General features: G+C 41.2%; 4 protein-coding genes across 5 annotated transcripts; 2 read left to right on the forward strand and 2 right to left on the reverse strand.

The window, feature by feature from the left end:
* Positions 1-378: 378 nt before the first annotated feature.
* Positions 379-4,179, forward strand: klhdc7a (kelch domain containing 7A). Its single transcript, XM_040005516.1, has one exon. The coding sequence runs from the start codon at positions 982-984 to the stop codon at positions 3,232-3,234; it is 2,253 nt and encodes a 750-aa protein (XP_039861450.1). The 5' UTR covers positions 379-981; the 3' UTR covers positions 3,235-4,179.
* A 924-nt stretch (positions 4,180-5,103) lies between these two features.
* On the reverse strand, positions 5,104-6,922 carry cunh1orf158 (chromosome unknown C1orf158 homolog). The gene is made up of 4 exons (XM_040005577.1): positions 6,788-6,922; positions 6,208-6,318; positions 5,665-5,839; positions 5,104-5,408 (listed from the first exon to the last, which is right to left on the reverse strand). The coding sequence occupies exons 1-4, from the start codon at positions 6,896-6,898 to the stop codon at positions 5,134-5,136; spliced, it is 672 nt and encodes a 223-aa protein (XP_039861511.1). The 5' UTR covers positions 6,899-6,922; the 3' UTR covers positions 5,104-5,133.
* A 433-nt stretch (positions 6,923-7,355) lies between these two features.
* aadacl4 (arylacetamide deacetylase-like 4) lies at positions 7,356-11,102 on the reverse strand. Of its 2 annotated transcripts, XM_040005560.1 has the most exons (5): positions 10,176-11,102; positions 9,289-9,413; positions 8,672-8,897; positions 8,274-8,337; positions 7,356-8,168 (listed from the first exon to the last, which is right to left on the reverse strand). In XM_040005560.1, exons 1-5 carry the CDS (start codon positions 10,186-10,188, stop codon positions 7,385-7,387), a joined length of 1,212 nt encoding a protein of 403 aa, XP_039861494.1. In that variant the 5' UTR covers positions 10,189-11,102; the 3' UTR covers positions 7,356-7,384. The 2 variants fall into 2 exon arrangements, with proteins under 2 accessions (XP_039861494.1, XP_039861484.1); XM_040005550.1 differs by lacking the exon at positions 10,176-11,102 and having other exon boundaries at positions 9,289-10,158.
* A 155-nt stretch (positions 11,103-11,257) lies between these two features.
* dhrs3b (dehydrogenase/reductase (SDR family) member 3b) lies at positions 11,258-19,786 on the forward strand. Its single transcript, XM_040005573.1, has 6 exons — positions 11,258-11,948; positions 16,164-16,307; positions 16,616-16,735; positions 17,188-17,426; positions 18,837-18,962; positions 19,053-19,786. The coding sequence occupies exons 1-6, from the start codon at positions 11,754-11,756 to the stop codon at positions 19,135-19,137; spliced, it is 909 nt and encodes a 302-aa protein (XP_039861507.1). The 5' UTR covers positions 11,258-11,753; the 3' UTR covers positions 19,138-19,786.
* The last annotated feature ends 1,282 nt before the right edge of the window (positions 19,787-21,068 follow it).

A 21,068-nucleotide genomic window follows, 5' to 3' on the forward strand; every position in this document is an offset into this window, starting at 1 on the left:
TAAGATGAATACTATTTTGTTGTTGACCACAGCCTCGCTGCTGTGTTATCAACAATACAAATGGCAGCTTGGCAGCAGCAACTGAGCAACAAATCTCCCATGAGGCAGAAATACATGTTTGAATCTAGTATAGTGTAGAGAAATAAATGACACTCCCAAGGTTATGTGTACAAAGACTTCCCATTTTATTTGCATTACACATGCTTTTATTGTTCAGATGGTGCTCTGTACACTTTATTGTGTTTATAATAGCATGTGACTGCCATTTAAGTCTCTGATACTAATCTTCAGATCATCTTAACAGAGACTAACTTAAGCATCTGCACTGGCAGGGAAAGGACCTTTAATATGGAGCATGGCTGTGCAAACAGATGTATCCTGGTTAATAAGTATTTGATAAATGTCAGGTATCATTACTCCCCGCCCTTTATTCAAACCATGATTTCCTTCTGGAGAGCTAGACGTGTGTTTGAGCAAGTGAAGAAGAGTTATCTCTCATAATATTTTGGGGAATTTTTTTTAGAAATGTACATAATACATTCTATGCATGAAAACAGCAAGATGCTGAAACTGAAACGTAACCCTGCAAAGTAAGGCTTTGTATTGCGGTAACTTTAACTCTTCCATTACACAACATAACATTTGAATAGTTGTGGGAAAAGGCTTTGTTGAGTCAACAAATTGCATAACCAAATATTGATCTATGGTGTATTTACATATTCTGTGTATGGATACTGAAGCTGCATGTGACTTGCCACAGGTGGTGCATGAAAGGGCCCCGCCTCTGCAGAGCCAGTGATGCAAATTGTGCCTCAAGAGCTATCATTTTACACTTGATCCTTTGGGCACGGAGGCACAGTCATCAGATCACAGCAGCTCTCTTACAATGACAACCAGACAGTTACTATCAGCTGAGATGTACTGACAATAACGCTCAATAGGATCAGCCAACCAACTATTGCCACCAACATTGCTACAGCTATGCCCATTGCGGAGCTTTTGGGAGTCCAGTTCGACATGCAGCTGCTGTGGAAACTTAGTGTCTCTGCGGCTGCAGTGCTGCTGGTTTCTTGGGGCTACAGGTTCTACAGCTCCAGGCATCGAAGAAGAATCCAGCTCTATGTCGAAGACAAAGAGCCAGGAAATGCAACCTGCCAAAACTGCGAGACAACACTTCAACATCAAAGCTCAACAAAACATGAGACAGATGATGCGGGCCAGCAATCCAGATCGTTGCTAGCAGATTCAGATGATGACCTGACACATCAGGTTAAAACAAGTGAGGATGTGTTTGCAACAAACGATGACCACGATACCAGCATGGATGAAGAGATATTCACTTATGAGAAGCAGGGACAAGTTGCCACCAGTAATGTTATGTTTGGATCTGCTCTGAAACTCCCTGATCCAACAGAGAGTGGGATGGTCAGTACAACGGGGCGGCGCTCCCCTTGCATTTTGCAGAAGCTGGAGAGAAGTGTGGGTGTGGGCCGAGAGTTAAGACAGGACCTGGAGAGCAAAGGGTCCTACTCCAGCTTCCTCTCCAAGGCAGAGGTCAAAGTGGAAGATGCAAACATAGTGCTAGAAGGGACAGGAGACCAGGTTGTGCGTGGAAAGATATATGATTACTATGTTGAGTCATCTTCTCACTCTACTACAGATATTAATACGGTACTTTCTCAGTATGAGAGGGACTTTGAATCAAAGCCAGGGGAGTTTGGAAGCCATGGCAGCAGTTTCAGAGAGTCTCCATCGTCTTTAAACCCCATCACTATTCGAGATCTGGTTTCACCACAAAGCACTGTTAAAGATGCCTCCTCGCCAGGGTGCCTCAAGCTGAGAAAACCCCCAAGGCCTGTACTCTTACGCAAAGAGAGCTATCTGTCTGCAGCACAGGAGTCTGAGCTTTCGATCCCCTTTCTAACTTCAAGAGCCTCAACTCCAGTGACCCACTCTCGGGCTATAGCTGGCGATGAATCTCTCTCTGTTCACCCAATTATCAGTCCTGCTACTGACAGCAAAATCCTTAATGTGAAGGAGGGGATAGATAGAGAGACTGCAGAAGGGGCTCCATTTTTAGACTTTCAAGCAAAAATTCTTGATGACACAGATTTAGAAGTCTTAAAGAGTAAGCTTGATCTGGGTAATTGTTTGGAGACACTGTGCCTTGCTAAGAAACATGGCCAGACATCTTTGCAGAAAGCAGCCCTGGGGGTCATGTCTGATAACTACCTCCATGTGCTCAGGGATCCCAGCCTTTATGGGCGGCTAATGGCTGGTGAGCGGGAACAAATCCAGAGGCAAAGAATGAGGGGGAAGAGGTTTGTCATGGTTGCAGACATGGATCCTCAAGATTGGGTCAGCAACACTGAAGGGCGCAGAGCAACATCAGAGCAGAGGAGGACATCAAGTGCAGTGTACTATTATGATGACTACAAAGACACTTGGCATACACTCTGCCTAATCCCACAGGAGGTCATCTCTAAAGCCTGTGCTATGTGCACAATGGATAACTACTTATTCGTGGCAGTGGGCTGCCAAGGCACTGACAGAGAAATGACACCCTCAAAGCGAGTGTTCTGCTACAATCCTTTGACATCCATTTGGAAAGAGATCAGTCCTATGAATGAAGCCAGGCCCCGCTGCAAACTGGCAGCACTGGAGGGCTACATATATGCAATTGGAGGAGAGTGCCTCTCCACAGTGGAGCGCTACGACCCACGATTGGACAGATGGACATTTGTGGCTCCTCTGCCTAATGATACATTCGCTGTGGCACACCATGTGACAGTGTGCGATGGAGAGCTTTTTGTTTCTGGAGGAACTCTTAAATACATGCTACTACGCTACAACCCCAAAACTGACACCTGGAGGCCAAGTCTCATATTAGGCAGCAAATACAAGACTGTAGATATTGTGGCTGTGGGAAGATTTTTGTATCGGTTTGATGTTAACCCAGTCCTGGGTGTCAGTGTGTACCGCTACCATACGGTGGCCCGACTGTGGTATGAGTGCAGCTCCAAACGGATTCTGCATTGCCCTGCGTTTCAGTGTGTCGCGATGAATGACACAATATATTGTGTCAGCCGCCACTTCACCATGAAGTTCGAGGCTGATGAGATCTCTCCTGCTTTCATAGATGAGGATTTGAGCATACTCTCTGCAGCCAAGGGCATACTTTTCCCCTTTATTCTTTCACTACCTGATAAGAAGCCTCAGCAGACTAGTGTGTAATGAGGATTCAATTTTCCATTGATGGTAAGATTAGATTGTGATTGAGTATCCTTACAAGAGCATGCTTTACATCAAGTTTATTGTTGCCCTGGGTGAGTTTTGCTTCGGTCAGGTTTATGTTCAACTCAGCCCAGCCCCAAATTTCATTGCAAAATTGCAACCACTTTTCTATCATTTTTGAAGTGTTATAAAGATTCCCTTTCCACAAAGCAAGAAAGCATCTGTTTCTAAAAGTACTTTATTTTTATTGGATTGCGTATTACAGAAAGAATTGTGTTTTCCTCATGTCTCATTCTTGGCAATAGATGTAAATTATAAGACTCTTAATGGTAGTCAAACTACTGTTTACCTAGATTTACACAGGATGTGCTGCCATTGAAACGGTTTGCTACTTTGATTTGCAACTTCTTCTTGCTATTATGTTAGTTTTATATCATCCCAGATGCTTAATCTCTTTAATGCAAAGATAATTCATAAAAAAAGCATCAGAGTAAACGAAATCATTCAGCGCAAACTGAACAAGAATTTAACAATATAATTTTAATCTATTACTGTGTCCCCTTGTGTAGGGCACAAATATATTTTACACAGTGGCCTGAATACAACGTCATTACTTACAGTTGCTCTTTAGATATGACACGATGTAAATGGGTATGCCATGCAATATAAATAGGTAAGCTTCGAAAGCATTTGTCACTGCACTGAAACACTCAGACTTGTAGTTATTTCTGTCATTTCAGTCACCTTCTATGGTGGCAAGAAAGATGTGTATTTGTTTTCAATGTGAATAAGATTAAGTACATCCTCAGCTCATTGTACCAAATGATATCTTCACTTTGTTATCTATTGTTTTATAAATTTCAGAGGAATTTAGAAATTTGTCATTCAGTGAATATTAATCCACACTTAGTGACTAATTCTATTAAGATGTCTATTCTGCTGTTTGTGTGACTTGTAAAAAGTAATAGAATAATGCAAGCGCAATCTAAATATGTGTGGTTTATTTTACTGTGTTGATTACATTAACAACTGAATATGCATAAGAATGATGCAAATATTAAATCCCTCATTGTTTCTTCATGTACAATTAAGTTCCTCACCGTACAGACTGTAAAGGCAAGGACTTAAAAGACAGCGAGAGTGACGTGTTGCTATAGCACCATCGTGTGGCTCAGAGGCAAATACAGCATTTCTTTGGTAAGACGTGTTGTGTTGAAGATTTCTCATAACCCAAGGGTGTCATGTGACACACGGGCATCAGCAGCACAGTAGAGAGACTAACTAGCTAACAGTGGGTGAAACAGAGCTACACTGGAAGGCAGCAGGCAAGTGGGAAAAAGGGAGGCAGACGCAGATGGTTGACCATCAAACATAAGCATCTTTGATTCTTCCTAATTAAACACTTTGATTCTCTGTAATTAAACACCTAATGGAATGGGAGTTAGACACATCCCTTCAGACATTGCCTTGGATGACTCATTGCTTCTGTTTTACCTAAATACCCAGGTCAGTTCTGGCATCAACAGTATTTTTATTTATTTATTTCTCCCACAGAGTATCTAGAGTAATACTAACAGCCCATTTCCAGTTTCACGTACACACTGCGCAGAGAAAGAATTTGCATGTAATTATGCTCTGAAAGGGTGGAGATAATTTATAGTCCCATCCCTTTCTCCCTCCCACACATTTAAATGCTGAAGCAACTCACCAGCGTAAATCTACAGTAGTCCTCACAAGGTAATGAGAATTGTCTTTAATTTTTTTAAATCCACTTGATTTCCCCAAATGGTCTGTTGAGTTAGGGTTTTACTTGTTGCCAACTACGGAAAAAGGGAATTCACAAACACAGCTTCTAAATTAACCAGTATTGGAGGCAGTTTCATAGCTACAATACTGAAATTAAGCCTGTTGTGATGGTGGACATAGGCTGAAATAATGATCCGGGACTTGTAGGATCAAGTGCTGTCTCAGATCCAGATCCTTGTTGTTACGATTGGCTTCATAGAGGTGGCTGGAGAGCATGTGTGAAGCCTTGGCAAAGCGGCTCTGGCAGAAGGCACTAAGTGGTTGCCTCTGGTATGCTGACCTGTACTCAGTCAGAGATGGAAGGTGTGACTGCTGTATTTCAAAATGGTGATTTGTGGTCTGCAGCGGGCCAAAGTTGTTTGGAAGTGCTGTAAAAGAAGAGCACATTAACTGCCATGTTACTGCAGCCATTAATTACATCGGTGGCTGATTTGGAACTATAAAAGGCATCTGGACCCACCCCAGGTTAATTGTTCATGAGCTCAACTGCTGATGTATTTTGTTCATACAAGATTTAATGCACTTATGTTTGCACTGCACTCATACTCCTTGTAATGGCTTAATGTACAAAGTCATTTCCCATGTATAATCTCTGCCTTCTGGCAGTGTTGGCATGGAACTTACCAGAAGTCAGCTGGTCAGACCTCTCGGGCTTTTGTGTCAAGTTGTCTGCATGTCTGTGTTGCAGAGTGGGCAAAGCATTGATGAGGTTACGCCCGTGGCTTTCCACATACTGTGTGACCAGATAATGTGAGGATGGTGGGTCATGGTGCCCAAAAATCGTCTTAGATGGAAGCCCCTGGATAACAATATAGAGAGATCTTAACGTAGGCTTCACACAGTGGCCTTCTCTGGATTAAGATATAGAGGGCATGACCTGTTCTTTTTCAATAATCTTCAAGAGGCTCGCCATGTGACAGCGGCAAATTGCTCCAACTAACCCTATAGTATGTCCCCAGTAGGATTGATGATTTTACACATTTTTCATTGCTGCTGAGTCTGAACAGAAACTTGCTTTCATAAAGAGTTTTATCACAGGCCTTTATCTTGGCCATCAGTATTATGCAGAAGTGTTCACACTCTAGCGGGGAAAAAACCCCTGACTTGCAGGCTTTTGACAGGCATTCAATTGGTGATAATACCATGAATGAGCAGTTAAAGGCTGACCTCAGCTCTCAGCAGGGCAGATCTTCTCTCAGAGATGTCTGGCTTGAAATCCCTGTGGGGTCGGTAGTCTACAGAACTGGTGCTGTAGGCTATCTTTGGCTTGCGAGTGAACTGTGTCGGACAGAATAAACAGACATCACAAAGTGGACTGAGCAAGGGGGATATACAGGGACTTGAGCAATGATCTCAGCATAAGGATCAGCAGAGCTCACATTTCACAATTGACCTGCTGTACAGTATTCCTTAAGTAATTTCTCCTCACAAATCCTGAACCAGCAGCCTATGGCCAAAACTCACATCAATGCAATTAGTCTCCAGCTCTCGCCCACCAGGAGGCTGTGCTGATGTAGCTGAACTGAGGCCGCCTAATCACTTTGTTATAGATCTGACTACCAACTCAGGTTCTAAAAAAATGTTGGCGGGCTGCCATTAATGTAGTATTATGTTTTAGACACAAATTGTATGTTTAGATTGGAAAAACGTGTTTTCATATTGTGATATAGAGTTGCAAAGCCTGAATCGAAATGCTGCATTATCACACTGTAGAGTAAAGCATGTCGTAAACAGACAATATGCCTACCTGAAGCCTTTCTTCAGCCCAGTTGCCTAACAACACTTTGTTTGCATACTTCTGCTCTATTCTCCATCCGGTTTGGGCCCATTTATCCTGTGCATTGGCTTTCTGGTTCATACTATGCCCAGTATCAAACACACCTGGGAAATCTAAAGCCCTGCTGGAGCTAGTTTAACTAGTCAAATGGATAGCATGTAGGTGTATTCACCTGACTACATAATCGCTTCAGCAGTGGAGGGGAAAAAGAGCTCTGTTGCCATGGGTACAGCAAACACTGTGGGTAAAGCAAGCAGAGTGTCCTAGAAGCAAATAGAAGATGTCTTACATCTTTGTTAAAAGGAAATACATTTCCTAAAGTTAAGGAATGGCATTTACCTTTTAGTTGCCTGCTCTGTATTGTTAAAAAGGTGCCAGAATATTGTATGCAGACTTGGTTTCCTTGGGCTACTTTTCATTTTTGGAATGGAATGAATTTGGAGGGGGGGGGGGCTTCTGTGAACAGTATAATGGTAATGACAAACACTGGAGGCACATTTGTTTATTCAAATGTAAGACAAGATGGGAAGTAGAATAAAGTTTATTGCAGGATCTTATTTATTACCCTCACAGTGTTTTTATATAGTGAACAGCACCATCCACAACTTGCACTGCAGAGGGAAATGTGAGCCAGCCCTGGTTAAAAAAGTTAATCATGCCATGAAAGCCATCTAGCACATGCTGCCAGGTGACATCCTTTCCCAGGTCCAGAAGTCGCTTCCTGTAAAGAATCCCATCATCCCTCAGGACATCATATTCACAGGTAAGGATGAAGGTTCGCGGGGTTTTCTGAATGAGAGCATCGTCTGCCAGTAAAGGGGAAACCTCAGGTTCCAAACCCTCTTTAATTGCGTGATACACCTCCCCATCATATTCTGGGCTTGGGTGCTTATAGAAACCACGTGTGAGGCACTCAGGAGGTAAGTTGGAAGGGGATAACCATAGTTCGTAGAGTGGCCTGAGCTCAGTGGGGACATGGTTACCTTCCAGCACTTCTTGGCACAGAGAAACATCTCCATTGAGATATTGCAGGAAGTAGAATGCCATCCGGCCACGAAACAATATGGGCACAGCATGATTTTGCTGGTAGGAAGGCAAGTTGAAATCTGCCATCTGCAGGGCTGGGTAAATGAGGACCTGAGCGCAAGGGAATGGCAGATGTCGGTCCTCACTGCACGCCAGCCTTTGGCACAGTGCTGCTGCCAGGTTAGCCCCAATGCTGTCCCCTCCAACTGCCACTCTGTGAGAGTCCACCCCGAACTCTGTCTCAGCCACAGACAGGAAGTGACACGTTGCTTTCTCACAATCATCCAGCTGGGCAGGATACCTGTGCTCAGGGGCTAATCGGTATCTAAGAGGGGTGAAAGGAAAAGGAGCAGTATGTTAAGTTGTAGCTACATGGTGGTTAAAATAGATTTACTATTTGTATGTGGAGTGGGGAAAAAAGTGTAAATACCCAACAGATATCACAGTGGTGTCAGATTCAATGGCAATATGCCGACACACTTCATCAACAGAATCTGTTCAGGATTAGTAGGAGAGAGTTATTAAAAGATCTTCGTCGCAAAAAAGAAGCCATAAATAACCACAAACAGAAGGTGACACGTCTTTGTCCTTTCTGCACCTGTGCTGAAAAATATTACACTTGGGTGCAATTTTGTAGTATTTTGGAATTTTGAAACTTTCTTATGCTGCATACCGCTCAAATGAAAATAGTTTTTACTTATAGTTCAAGCTGCTTAAAATTCACTTCCACTGTCATAAAATTACTGACTGTAACTGTGAGGAAGTCAGGTTTTACTTGTATTTGAGCATTTTTATTTTACTTAAGCAAGTGACTGTAACATCATATACCTATACTTCCCAATATCCATCCGCCTCCATGGAAATACATTAGACCTCTCCTCAAGCCATCACACACAGAGGCAGGTTCATATACTCGCACTGGCACCTCTGAGAATGTCATGTCCTTCACTCGCAGACCAGCGGGAACTTGTTTCAGGTGAGAGAGAAAACAGGCCACGAACCATCGGGTAAAGCTAACCTGATGACAAATGCCCAGTCGATGTAGGATCCGAGCCTGGCAGGAGAGAAACAAAAGACTTACAACAAATAGGAGACAAAAATATATACAGCCCTGATAGATAAAGTCAAAGTGAAGGTTATTTGGTTGAAAAAAAAAAACCCATTCATGACAACATCAAAGAAGTGGAACACATGACTTTGTCTTTGCACCTTTGTTGGTTATGATTTCTTATCTAAAATTTCTCTGATGTAAGCTTTATCAGGTGTTGGAGGACGAAGGAAGGATATCCACATATGACCTAAAAGAGTACATTTTATTCTCCACAAGAGGCGTTTAACCTAAAGGATAAGTTGAATATTTTAAAAAGTTAACAAAAACAGATATGATTCCACACAGGCAACATACAAAACTAAGCACTAACACTTTTGCAGATACTGATACTCACCACGACTGCAATACCAACAAACAATCCATGAACCATGCGCAGTTTCCCTCTATTTGCAACCCCACAAGGAATGTCTGAATTCATCAGCTCAGCGTACACAAGTCCAATTACCAGAAGAAGGAAGGCTGCAACAAGAGCAGCGAAGCCAATTATTAAAATTGCCGAGCCGATGTCCATGGTGTTGCTGGTCTGCTCTGCTGAAGGTAAGTCATTAGGAGTAAATGTTTTATGTACCTGCTTTCAGCCTCTTTTCACCCCTCCCACAACCGCCTGCAATGCATTCTGACCTTGCTCTCACTTAATGACATTTTTAGCTGCCTGCTGCCCAGGAAAATAATTATATCCTTCAACATATTTTATGACTGTGTAGTCAAACTAATTACATGTTTCCCAAGGAAACCATATTGTTCCTCTATGGATATTGCAAAAAATATTTTATGTTAATAGAGCAGCTTTTTAATTACTTTCATTTCCATAGTTCCCATTAAAATACCTTCCAACACCTACTAACATTTTCACATTTTTCTGTGGTTCTAATGTGTGTGTGTGTGTGTGTGCGTGTCTGTGTGTGCATGTGTTTTCAGGTTTATTTGAACATATTGACTCCTACATGAGCTCTGTTGCTCATGCCTGTGCGTGGCAATGAGAAGCAAATTTATTGTCTAGCGTCAAAGGGAAGAAAATACTCAAAGATGCATGAAGGCTGACTGAAAACACCCTTATCTGAACTTTCACTGTTGATCTGTAGATGGCAGTGATAGCATGAGTATAAATAAACAGGATACTCTGAAAAACAGTCTGTTTACACTGTGGCATTCTGTGGGCAGCTTAAACATATTTGCCAGTGACTGCAATGTGTACTATGATGTTTTAGCAAATTCACTGACCTGTATTCGACATCTCTTCAGTGGAATATGCTTTGGCATAAGCTCCAGTGGGCTCTCGACTTTGAATCTGCGTTTTGTAAACCTCAGAAATTTCCAAAATAAAGACAGCATCTGGAGTCGTGTTGTCTTGGAGTTTTTAGCAGCCCCCGAGAGCCTCTCTGTCTTCCCTAAGTAACTGAGCCTTGCACAAAGCAACCATTGTGAGGCTAAACCCATCCCAGTTGCTGAAAAAGTCTTGTATTCAGCATTGCCCAGTACAAATCACAGTGCCAGGGCCAAACATCACAGACTGGAATCTTGTCTGAGGCGCGTGAATTCACAAGATTTGTTTAGGAGGTATTCATGCGGTTTTATTGTTGTCATCCTTCCAAGCTTCTGAGACCGGGCTGACCTATTTCCCAAACTGCATTGTCACATGCAGAAAAAATATAGCGTGCTTCAAAAATACTGTTACCACAACAGACTGGGTTCAAACAACTAGTGGCGCTTTATACCAACAGTTGGAAACCATTACAAATGTACAAACCCACTGTCCAATCAAATAACATGTTCACTTTTTTTTTAAATAAACCTAGCACATTAAAGTGGAGGAAATACATGACTTTAGATTTTGACACAATCCAGACCTGATTTTTTTTTATTGAGGTTACAAATGTGTTAGGGGCTTTATCAGCTATGTGTTTGTTTGGTGCTCAGCTGATTCTTTGTTTCCTCGCTTATTTGTTTCATTTAATTAATTTAATAGAACTGGCATTAGGCATTGTTGACGATGGCAGTCATTCATCTGGCGCTATTATATAAGAATATTTTGTACTGACTCGCAACAGTCAGTGAGACCTGTGATTGCAACATCATTGTTCTTCTGTGGCCAGCGTTATGTAACGAGGTGAAGTTCGGATCAGTGAAACTGTGAAGTGAGAGTTTGGGGTCCCAGCTGGGACCCTCGCTGCTCGGCGACCACTGTGAGGACCTAGACCACATGTTGAGAAACGCTGTTGTAGCCACATGAAGGGGTGTGGAAGAGGCAAGTGCGCAGCCACTCAGGGCAGACGGGCACTGGAGCAAAATTCATCCCTACTTAACATGTCAATCAGGATTAATGCCCTTACAAACCTCCTATTTAGGTTCATCCAGTTCCTTTCACTAGTGGAAGTTCCGAACCAGGGCAGAGGCGGTAATATATAAGGCAGGACAGGACAGGACAGGACAGAACAGGAACGCAACACCAAAGCACAGAGTAGCGCGCACTACGGAGCGTCGCCTGGACTTGTGTTTCACGTTTGTACTCCTCGACGGTAGTTGACAGGCGCAATGACTGATCACTCACTGATTTCGTGAGCGTGATGCATGTAGACTGTCAGAGCTCTTCAAATCACACTGTTCTGTTTTAAAAAAAAATATCTCTCGCCTGTGGATTAGTTATGCAACAGTGCAGATGATATTGTTTGCATGCGGGTAAAGTTGCAGGAGCTCAGAAGTCGCTGTCTGTGCACTCAGTTCACTGTTGGCGGATATCTGCGGTGCACGTAAACTTGCAGCGTAAACATACTTACAGACTATCCGTGAGCACGTTCCGAAATGGAGCTGAAGAGCGTGTGTCGTATGCTTCTTTTCCCGGTTCAAATCCTCTACTGTATAGTAAGAGCAAGTTTGATGTTGCTGTTGCCAAGCAGACGGAAAGACCTCACCAAGGAGGTGGTATTGATCACTGGTGGAGGACGAGGCATCGGACGACACCTGGCTAAAGAGTTTGCCAAGCATGGGGCCAGAAAGGTAAGTCGATAACTTGTTGCACATACCTTTCCTCCTTCCACTCCTTTCAGATCAGCACATTATTAACAACGAGATTAAATTACTTTCTGAGCAATTTGTTTTGGTCATATATTAAGTTATATTTTCAGCTTTTATCAAAACCACCCCCCTCATCCCTCACCAGGTAGCCTGGTCAGTCTGGTCTCCCCTGCCCCACGTGTATTGCTGTTTCAATGTTCTATAAAAGCAGGGATCACGACCTCCAAGTAACCTAGTTGGTCCAGTGAGACCGGTGACAATGCCCTCAATTTTTGTTCAGGTATTGCACAACAGCTTGGGTCAACCAGAGGGCAGGTCTGGACAGCATTTATGGCTGCTTGATATGATTGAGTGTGGTACTGAGCTGACATTCATTCTGCTTGGGTCCAGGGTGATTTTTTTTTTTTTTGCCTTGCACAGAAAGTGCATCATCCAAAGATTTAGCTGTAAAAACTATACATTAACCATGGCTTTACATATGTGGCTGTTTGTTTATTTTAGAGTGCATAAAATTTAACTGAAACTGCTTCAAGTCAATGCAGCTCTGATATTTCTCTATTGTAGCTTCTTGCCATTTTTGAGCAGTCTCCATAAGACTGTAGCGTCTACTAGCATCCCACAACAAAAGACTTCATAATGTTCTTAATAAATAACAGATAAGTTGTTGTTTTCAAGGATAGCATGAGTTCACGAGATAATGTTTTGTGGGGTGTGTTTGCAAAACAATAACAAGGAACACATTCTGTTATCTTTTTTTTTTTTTGTTTCTTTTAACCAGTTACAGTAACTAAAATGCATACTTATCATGTAATATAAGTGGGTCAAATCTTCCATACTCAAGACACATAATGCAATGTAAACAGAAAAAAAAAGATTTGTCATTGTTTTATACAGCTGGAAATGAATATTAATGTATAGCAAAATATGTAGGTTACCTGAAAACAACAAGTTTATATTGATGACATGAGTTGGAATAGTCCATATCATGACGCTTAAAGTTGCTTGGTTTACTCCTAAATAAATCACCAAGATAAAATAAATTATAAATTCAAATTTTCATTGGAAATCACCTCATCCATCACAACAATTAACCTTCCATGTCCCACCTCCCTCACTATCCCTCATTCCCTTAACAAGGAGCTTCCTCTTGTTCCTAAAATGCTCTGGTGACTACACACACACACACAGCTTGTCTTCATTGCAGGTCAGGGTAACCTCAGTTCAAAATTTCCAGCTGTGGTTTGTCTACCAATCCTACTGAGTGAACATTACACAGCTGAGTGCCAGATGAGTCGCTGGTGGCCCTGTAGCAGCAATGTATCAATACAGAGTAGCTCTATTTTGATCACCTCAGATGGGAGTCATCATTACACGTGGAAGAAAATTGTGGTAATTTCTACCCACGTTGAGCAGCCCAGCTGATAGCTTTGGGTTGCAATTATACATACGATTGACACAGGCGCCACATCTCAGATGATCTCTTAAGGTGCAATTTTAGCAGCTTGAAAACATTGCTAAAAGCTCAATGAAACACTAACTGCCTCCTTCTGTCTTTCAATGCCATCTCCTTGGGGAACGAGCTAGAAGAAACCAGTGGGTTTTAAAAGCTTCACTTTGCAGCTGCGTAACAATGGATGTCACCATGCTTTTCAGCACCCTTTTGTTGGGCATTATCAAGGTGTGAAGGCTTTGAAAACAACACCTGTGGTAATGTGTATGACAATTACTCCCTGCCTAAAGAGATGCTAAAAGGATAATTGTGAATAGGGCTGACCTCTGCGAACTTACGCTAACTCTTGTTTGAGCCTCTTTGTCAGTAGTAGCCAGAATTACCTTCGCCTCTGCTTAGGTTTTAGTTTTTTCACATTGTAAGGAAGACTAACTTCAATGTCAACGGAGGAAATTAGTCAAGATGAAAAGCTGGAGACCCAGGAGGGGAGCCATGTCTTATTCTGTACTATTAGGGGAGAGCAGCGCCAGCGTGAGGCAAAAAAATAGAAAAAGGCAACCAATAACACAGTGAGGGGTCTTTCATAACAATCCCAGTAAATACTCAGAAAATTAAAATGGTATATTTCTTCAGAGCTCGTTTAATTATTTTGCAGCCTCCCTAAAAGCACCACCAGCTCGGGAGGAAAATGTTTACACGTTTTTTCTTTCCTTTTATATGTGGTTGTTAACATTACTCGGAGATCTCGGCAAAGAAGATGAACCGAAGCAAGTCACTGACAACAGGTTTGTGTGGGTGTGCTTGTGTTGCGCTGGAGGCGGGAAGCACACCACTCCCAGCTGGGTATTGCCCTGCAACTGACCTTGCTGTCTCCGCAGTAATTAGACAGCGGCAGGCGACTGCCTCCTGAACTCCTGCTGCCCCCTCTATGTGCTGCCTCTCTGCTTGCCCATACAATGGGTGTGAAAAGGAGGGCTCATACCCACCCATATATTCAGGCCCAAGTGATAGAGTATCACTGTAATGTAGCTGGAGCTAGTTGGGGATATCTTAAGCTGCATAGAGTGACATCTGCTGTCTACCTTTCAAAGTCTTGTTTTAAGCTTTGCAACATAGATTTGTTTCATTAAAGGGCTTTTACTTACAGCATGTGTTGACATTAGGTCTTGTTAGGCATGCCAAGTAAGAACAATCACCAGTTTATCAACAATAGCGAAGAGGGCTTGTGCAAGGTCAATTAAAAACTGTTTTCTTAACGTTTCTGTCCAGATAGCAATTTGGCCAGTGCTTGTTTGCTCTGAGGATCCTGCATGTTGTGACGGGTGATAAACTTAATGAATTAAATAACATTTTAACAGGAGAGCACAATGTAAGTGCTGACTTTTAATGAGAACTGTCAGCTTTGTTTGCCTGACTCCTATTAAAAGCTTTCAGTTATTTATCAAGACCTGTCTGCCTTCACTGATTACTCAAATGGGCTTGCAAATGAAGCAAACAGAAAACCTAATCAAAAGCAATTCAAACCAGGGCCACTCACAGAGGGAGGCAAACCCAGAGTGCTCCAGATCTGATAAAGAAATGAAACACATAAAGAGCACATTCTAGACTGCAGTCTTTTATGTTTCTAAAAATTTTAGTGTGTTTGGTCTGCTTCAGCTGCTATTAGCCTTGGACAGTTATTGACACATGAATACTTGGAAGAACAGAGCAACATAGCAATTTGGGACTTCTTTTATTTCCAGATTGTGAATATGAAAGTTATTTTACCGTATTTGTTAGTGTGCTATGTTTGGCTCTCAACCAGTGTTGAGTGAATTTTAAATTGGCACAGTGTGAAATTACGCTGTTGCTGGAAGATGACAGGTTTAATTTGAGCAGGAGTTGCACTGTGCAACATGCTTGCATATTTTTGCACTTTTTTTTTTTAAACTAAGTCTTAAAATATCTTTTTTCATGTTTATTAATTAGATCTCTTAGACTAATCCATCCTGCCTACTAACTAAATGGATGTTTACGCGTATTCATCGGTGTAAAACAATGAGAATGACAGGCTGAACCACGAGTTAGCAAACAGACATGCTGTCTTGCGCCCACGCGCAGTCTCTGACTCTGAGATACACAAGATCACTTTCCAGAGGACTTTTTGCTCAAATATTAACCTTGGTCATGGGCGACTAGCCAAATCCCACACTGGCGTCTTCAGCACTTCACACACGCACTGTTTTCAGACTCCCTGACCAGAAATGACAGGGCTCATCTGCCCAACAGGCCATGTAATCTCTTTGAGAATTTGTGTTTGAGAGATGAGGAGGGCTCACCCCCTGATTTCATTACCTTTCCCTGACCCCAAAGACTGACAGATCTAATTGCCCAATCACTAGTCCCCCACCTCTATCCAACCTCATGTTCCCTGCTCAAATGACCAGCCTTCATTTAGTCTCCGGGTGGATGAAGAGACAGTTCATTCACCCACCAACCCCCGAGCCTTTAATCTTGCTTGAAAACTATTTGTTGGAGTGAAATTGCCCTCTCTATTCTCTGAACAAAAAGAACATTGCTATTCAAAAAAACTCATTTTCACTATACTGCCAAAAAAACAAATTGAGTGATTACTGTAAAAAAAAAAAAAAAAAAAAAAAGACGTTTTTTTTTTTTTTTTTTTTTTTTTTTTTTTTGCACTCGATGCTGAATTTTCTACTGACTATACGTGTGTTTGTTTAGAAAATTAACATCTTGTTATTTACCAGGTGATCCTGTGGGGCAGAACAGAAAAGTGCCTCAAAGAGACAGCTGAAGAAATTACCCTCTCTGGAACTGAGTGCCATTACTTCCTGTGTGACGTGGCCAATCGGGAGGAAGTTTACAAACAAGCCAAAGTGGTTAGAGAAAAGGTATGGCAGCTTAGTGTTTTTGAAAAGATAAATCTGCTTGCACAAGAAGAAATATAATTTGCACACAACAGATCGTAAAATATTTCCTGAGATGCCTCCCGTCTAGTCTGTATGTATATTTGCTTTGAGCTGCTCTTTCTCCCATCTGGTGTGTATAGATTACACTTCATCTCAAATCTCTAAATATGAGCTTGGAATGTTGACAGCTCTTGTGGAGTACAACTATATCATTTCAGGAAAGCAGACAGCAAATGCTTGACATTTTTGACAGGGTTTTCTCTTCCTATTCTTGCACTTTTTAATCTCAGGTGGGAGATGTTACGATATTGGTGAACAACGCAGCAGTCGTCCATGGCAAGAGTCTGATGGACAGCGATGATGATGCTCTTCTGAAATCCCAACACATCAACACCATGGGGCAGTTCTGGGTAAGATTTGATTACATTGTAGCAGAGCCAGTTTTCCTGCAAATACAGGGAAATTCCTCTGAGCTGATTATCCTTATCATTTTTATATTTTGATTATAGCATGGCACCGTATGCAGTAGGCAGCCACAGGCTTGTCAATCATGACTCTTATTATGGCAGGTTAAGTGGGGTATTTCCAAATTGCCTCTCAGCCCCTGAAACATCAGAAGGGTTGTGAAACTCATGGCATTTTTATTTTGAATGGAGATCAAAAGACTATGTCATATGCAGACAGAAATGCAATTATCAACTAAATGGAAATGGAAATTTAATCTGTCGTTACAGTGTGGGCTTGCTTCTCTTGTCTGTTCTTCTTTCTACTCTGAATATATTTCACCTTCTATTTCCACACCCCTCACCGCTTTTTCCTTCATTCTACCTTTCACAGTCTCTTTTTCGTCTTTTTGTCTTAGACAACAAAAGCCTTCCTGCCTCGAATGCTGGAGCTGCAGCACGGCCATGTCGTATGCATTAATTCCATCCTGTCCCAGTCTCCGATCCCTGGGGCCATAGACTACTGCACCTCCAAGGCCTCATCGCTGGCCTTCATGGAGAGCCTGACACTGGGCCTGCTGGACTGTCCTGGTGTCAGCTGTACCACAGTGCTTCCCTTTCACACGAATACAGAGATGTTCCAGGGCATGAGAGTCAGGTGAGAAGACGCAACAAAAGGAAGCAAGGGTGGACCATTCTTACCTCATACCATGGTTCAGAAATATGGGTTATCTAGGGTTATCTATCACAAAAATTATGGTTACAATTGGGAAAAATTAATACCCAAATGCTTTGTTGGATGAGTAAGCCAGAGGGAGCTGGTTTAATAGTGACTAAACAAGCCACTTTAATGTAATTGGTAAAAACAAAGCAGTGAGTTACAAAAAATATTTCATTTCTTAAATCAGTTACATTTTAAAGTACACAAAAAGCTATCCAAATCTCCTGACAACATTGCAGGAAGGTGCCAGAATTTATTATTTATTATCATCAGTCCACTAATTTGTGTCTTTTGCCCATTTTGTGTCTTTGGACAACAGTAGATCTGAAAGTATCCTAGTCCCTTGAACAAAATCTTATAGGAATTTTAAGTGGAAATGCATCAAGCAAATCCACCACTTAAATTCAGGGCTGAAATATCTCAACCTTTGGATGCACTGCAAACTCTGAACATTGTTATTATTCCCCTACAGGGTTAATCCTACTGACTTTAGAGATTCCATGCCTCTCCCTGTATCACTGGTGTGAGGTTGACATTTGTGGCTCAGAAGGAAATATCTTCACAGCTATTGGATGGATTACTTTGAAAACTGTTATTCAAAGTCCAGAAAGGGAAATTTCGAATGAGTTTGGTAATCTTCTGACTTTACGTCTAGAGCCAACCAGCTGGTCAGTTTTCACTTGCCCTGTATTTGATCAATGGGCATGGAGTTTTATACAGATGCTTGTGGTTGCTATAAAATCTATCCTATAGGCTATCAACCTTTTCCCCTGTAATGATCTACGCCGTCATAGATCATGATAAAACATTCACACTACTGGATAAATCTAAAGCGAGTATTAAGATACTCTCCTAATCCACCTGATTCATGATTCTTCTGACTTATGGTACCAGAAATGATAGTTTAACATTTTAAAAGGAATTTGTATACTTTGACTAAATCAGCCAATGACTCAATATTTAACAGACGGCTAGTAATTATTTTAGGATTTTAGAGATCACATGAAAACATAGCTGCTTTAAACTTTTTTTTTTTTTTTTTTTAAATGGTGCTGCGTTGCTTCGCATATTTGACATTGAATGTACATCCTGGGTGTATGATTGCATCAGACCTTTCACACTGTTTTGTAATAGTTATTGGGTATGTCAAAAATCCAAAATGTACAGTTTGGCAAGATAAAGTATGGCAGCATAATTTCAAATTCAGCTGCGCTCTGGCATTTGTTATGAACAGCGGTTGCACAGATAAAACTTGAAGCAGATAGAAAATATAATCAAAATTTTCCCAGAGTGTCCCAGAAACGACATCACTTTATCTCAAACTGTCATTTTTTCTTTTTTTTCCAGGTTTCCCCAGCTCTTTCCACCCCTCAAACCTGAAGTAGTTGCCCAGAGGACTGTTGATGCAGTCAGAACTGACAAGGCTTTCCTCTACCTGCCATGGACAATGCACGCTCTTGTCATTCTCAAAAGGTGAGATTTCATGTGCTATCTTGTTTTTATTGCTGTATTTTCTACTTCACGATTAACATGCTGACACTAGTGTTTTTCGTCTGTCTTTAGCTTCGTGCCACAAGTTGCACTTGAAGAAATCCACAAGTTTTCTGGGACTTACACCTGCATGAACACATTCAAAGGGAGGACATGAACCTGGACTGTGCGCAATATGAGAGCGACCTCAACAGTTCTCGGGTGTGATGAAGGGAATATGGACCTTTACACATGTGAAAGTGGAGCAGGTCCCATGATAGAGTGAAGACAAACACATGCAAGGGTGTCGCTCCTACAGTTACAAGTAATTGATAAACTGCTCGATACACCCTGGTCCTATGTATATGTATATAGTATGGAGGACTCACTTTGATCTGAAGCCATGCATAGTTCTATACCAGTAGTTATTCTGGGAGTTTATTGACACATATTTTGTCGCCTGTTTTTACTTTTTTTTTTTTTTTTTTTTTTAATTCTTTTAATATGTCTTTGAATCAAAACAAGGTAATAAAATCGAGTTTTAGAATTGCACTTTCTCCATTTGTACATGATGAAAATAGAAAAAGTGAACACTTGGGCGGTAGACACTGTATTCTATCAGGGTTTCGACTCCCATGGCAGTGCGATAACAGCTTTGATTTATTCCAAGCATGAGATCAGTGACTGTGACAGACGATGTTGTCAAAACATAAAATGCACTCATGGGGGCCATGTGGGGCACATTCTTGTTTGTTCTCTGCTGTCAGAAAATGGTACAGGGGGGATAGTGTAAATCTCAATAAACACAATGAACTCAAAACAAGTCAGTCAGGCCCTTCTAATGCCTGCACAATGGTTTTAATTGCATTCAATGAATGTGAACAGCCAGAAAAAACTTTATTGTACGTATTGCAGACATTCATTCATCAAGGCTTTAATTATTAAAACAAAATTAAAGTAATTTTTCATTTCATCTTAGCAACATCTTCTGTTGCTAAGATGACGTCAGGTTTGATTTCATTAGCTTGGCTTTTAACCAAGCTAATCTTAAGATGTCTGCAGTTGCTGCACATTTGTGTTAAATTATATAAATGTGATTTGAATTACTAAAACCTGAGAGGCTTATATTCCAGGACAAAAATGATGTGACAGTATGGGTGCTCTTTTGTTTTACTGCATTAAACCTCAAAATGTCCCAGTGCTTTAGCACAAAAGAAAGAATTGGAGCTGTGGAAAATTATAATGGATGAGATTTATCATTGCCAGTGTCTTACAATTACCTTTTGATTGAGGATATTATTTAAGTAGTAAAAACGCATTTCATAAAACTGGAAGGCGCTTACACTGGTGGATGAATTGCTAAACCTTACTCGCTTTGGAACTGAAAATGAACAGCATCCACCGTAAAACCGCAGCTCCCAATTTAACATTTCTGCCAAATAGGGAAGAATTACCTGTTATTCCATCATTGCTAATATAATGTGAATAAAAGCCTGCAGCAGTTTCAAAGGTGAGGAGAGGCCTTAGATTATACATCCCATTTCTGTGCTGATACATTTCTTTCAGCTCTTTTCAGCATTTCAGATTTTTCATGTTGAATAAAACTGTATTTATTCAGAGGACACAGCCATACTTCAGAAGATATCCCAGTTCAAAATAAGTGCATTAATCAGGTTATTTGATATAATAAACTGGCCATTAGCTACATAGAGATTATTTCTGAAGTGGGTAAAGGTCAACCAAACCTAAAGAGAAACAAAACTCAGGTTAAAATACTTTACATGGAAAAAAAGAAAGAGTTTCTAATCTCTTTTACATCTCAGATGGCACACTATATCCGACCTTGTTATTTTTTAATGAAATGAGACAAAGATCTGACCTCACCTAGGCTGATTCACTGAAAGGGATGTAGTAAAACTGAAAATACCATACTCTGCTGCAGTTTTAACCTCAGGTGTTGAGCCTTCTTTAAAAGGATAAACTGCTTTAAGATGTCTGAACTGTTCACATTTGACTCAGACTCAAACATGAAAACTACTCATCAAGATGAAGGACAGTTCTTATACCTCACTCCCCACTGCAACACAAAAAAAGACAATTAGTTTTAAT

This window comes from Simochromis diagramma, unplaced genomic scaffold (genome assembly GCF_900408965.1).
Source record: "Simochromis diagramma unplaced genomic scaffold, fSimDia1.1 OVJJ01000320.1, whole genome shotgun sequence".
Lineage (NCBI taxonomy): Eukaryota > Metazoa > Chordata > Actinopteri > Cichliformes > Cichlidae > Simochromis > Simochromis diagramma.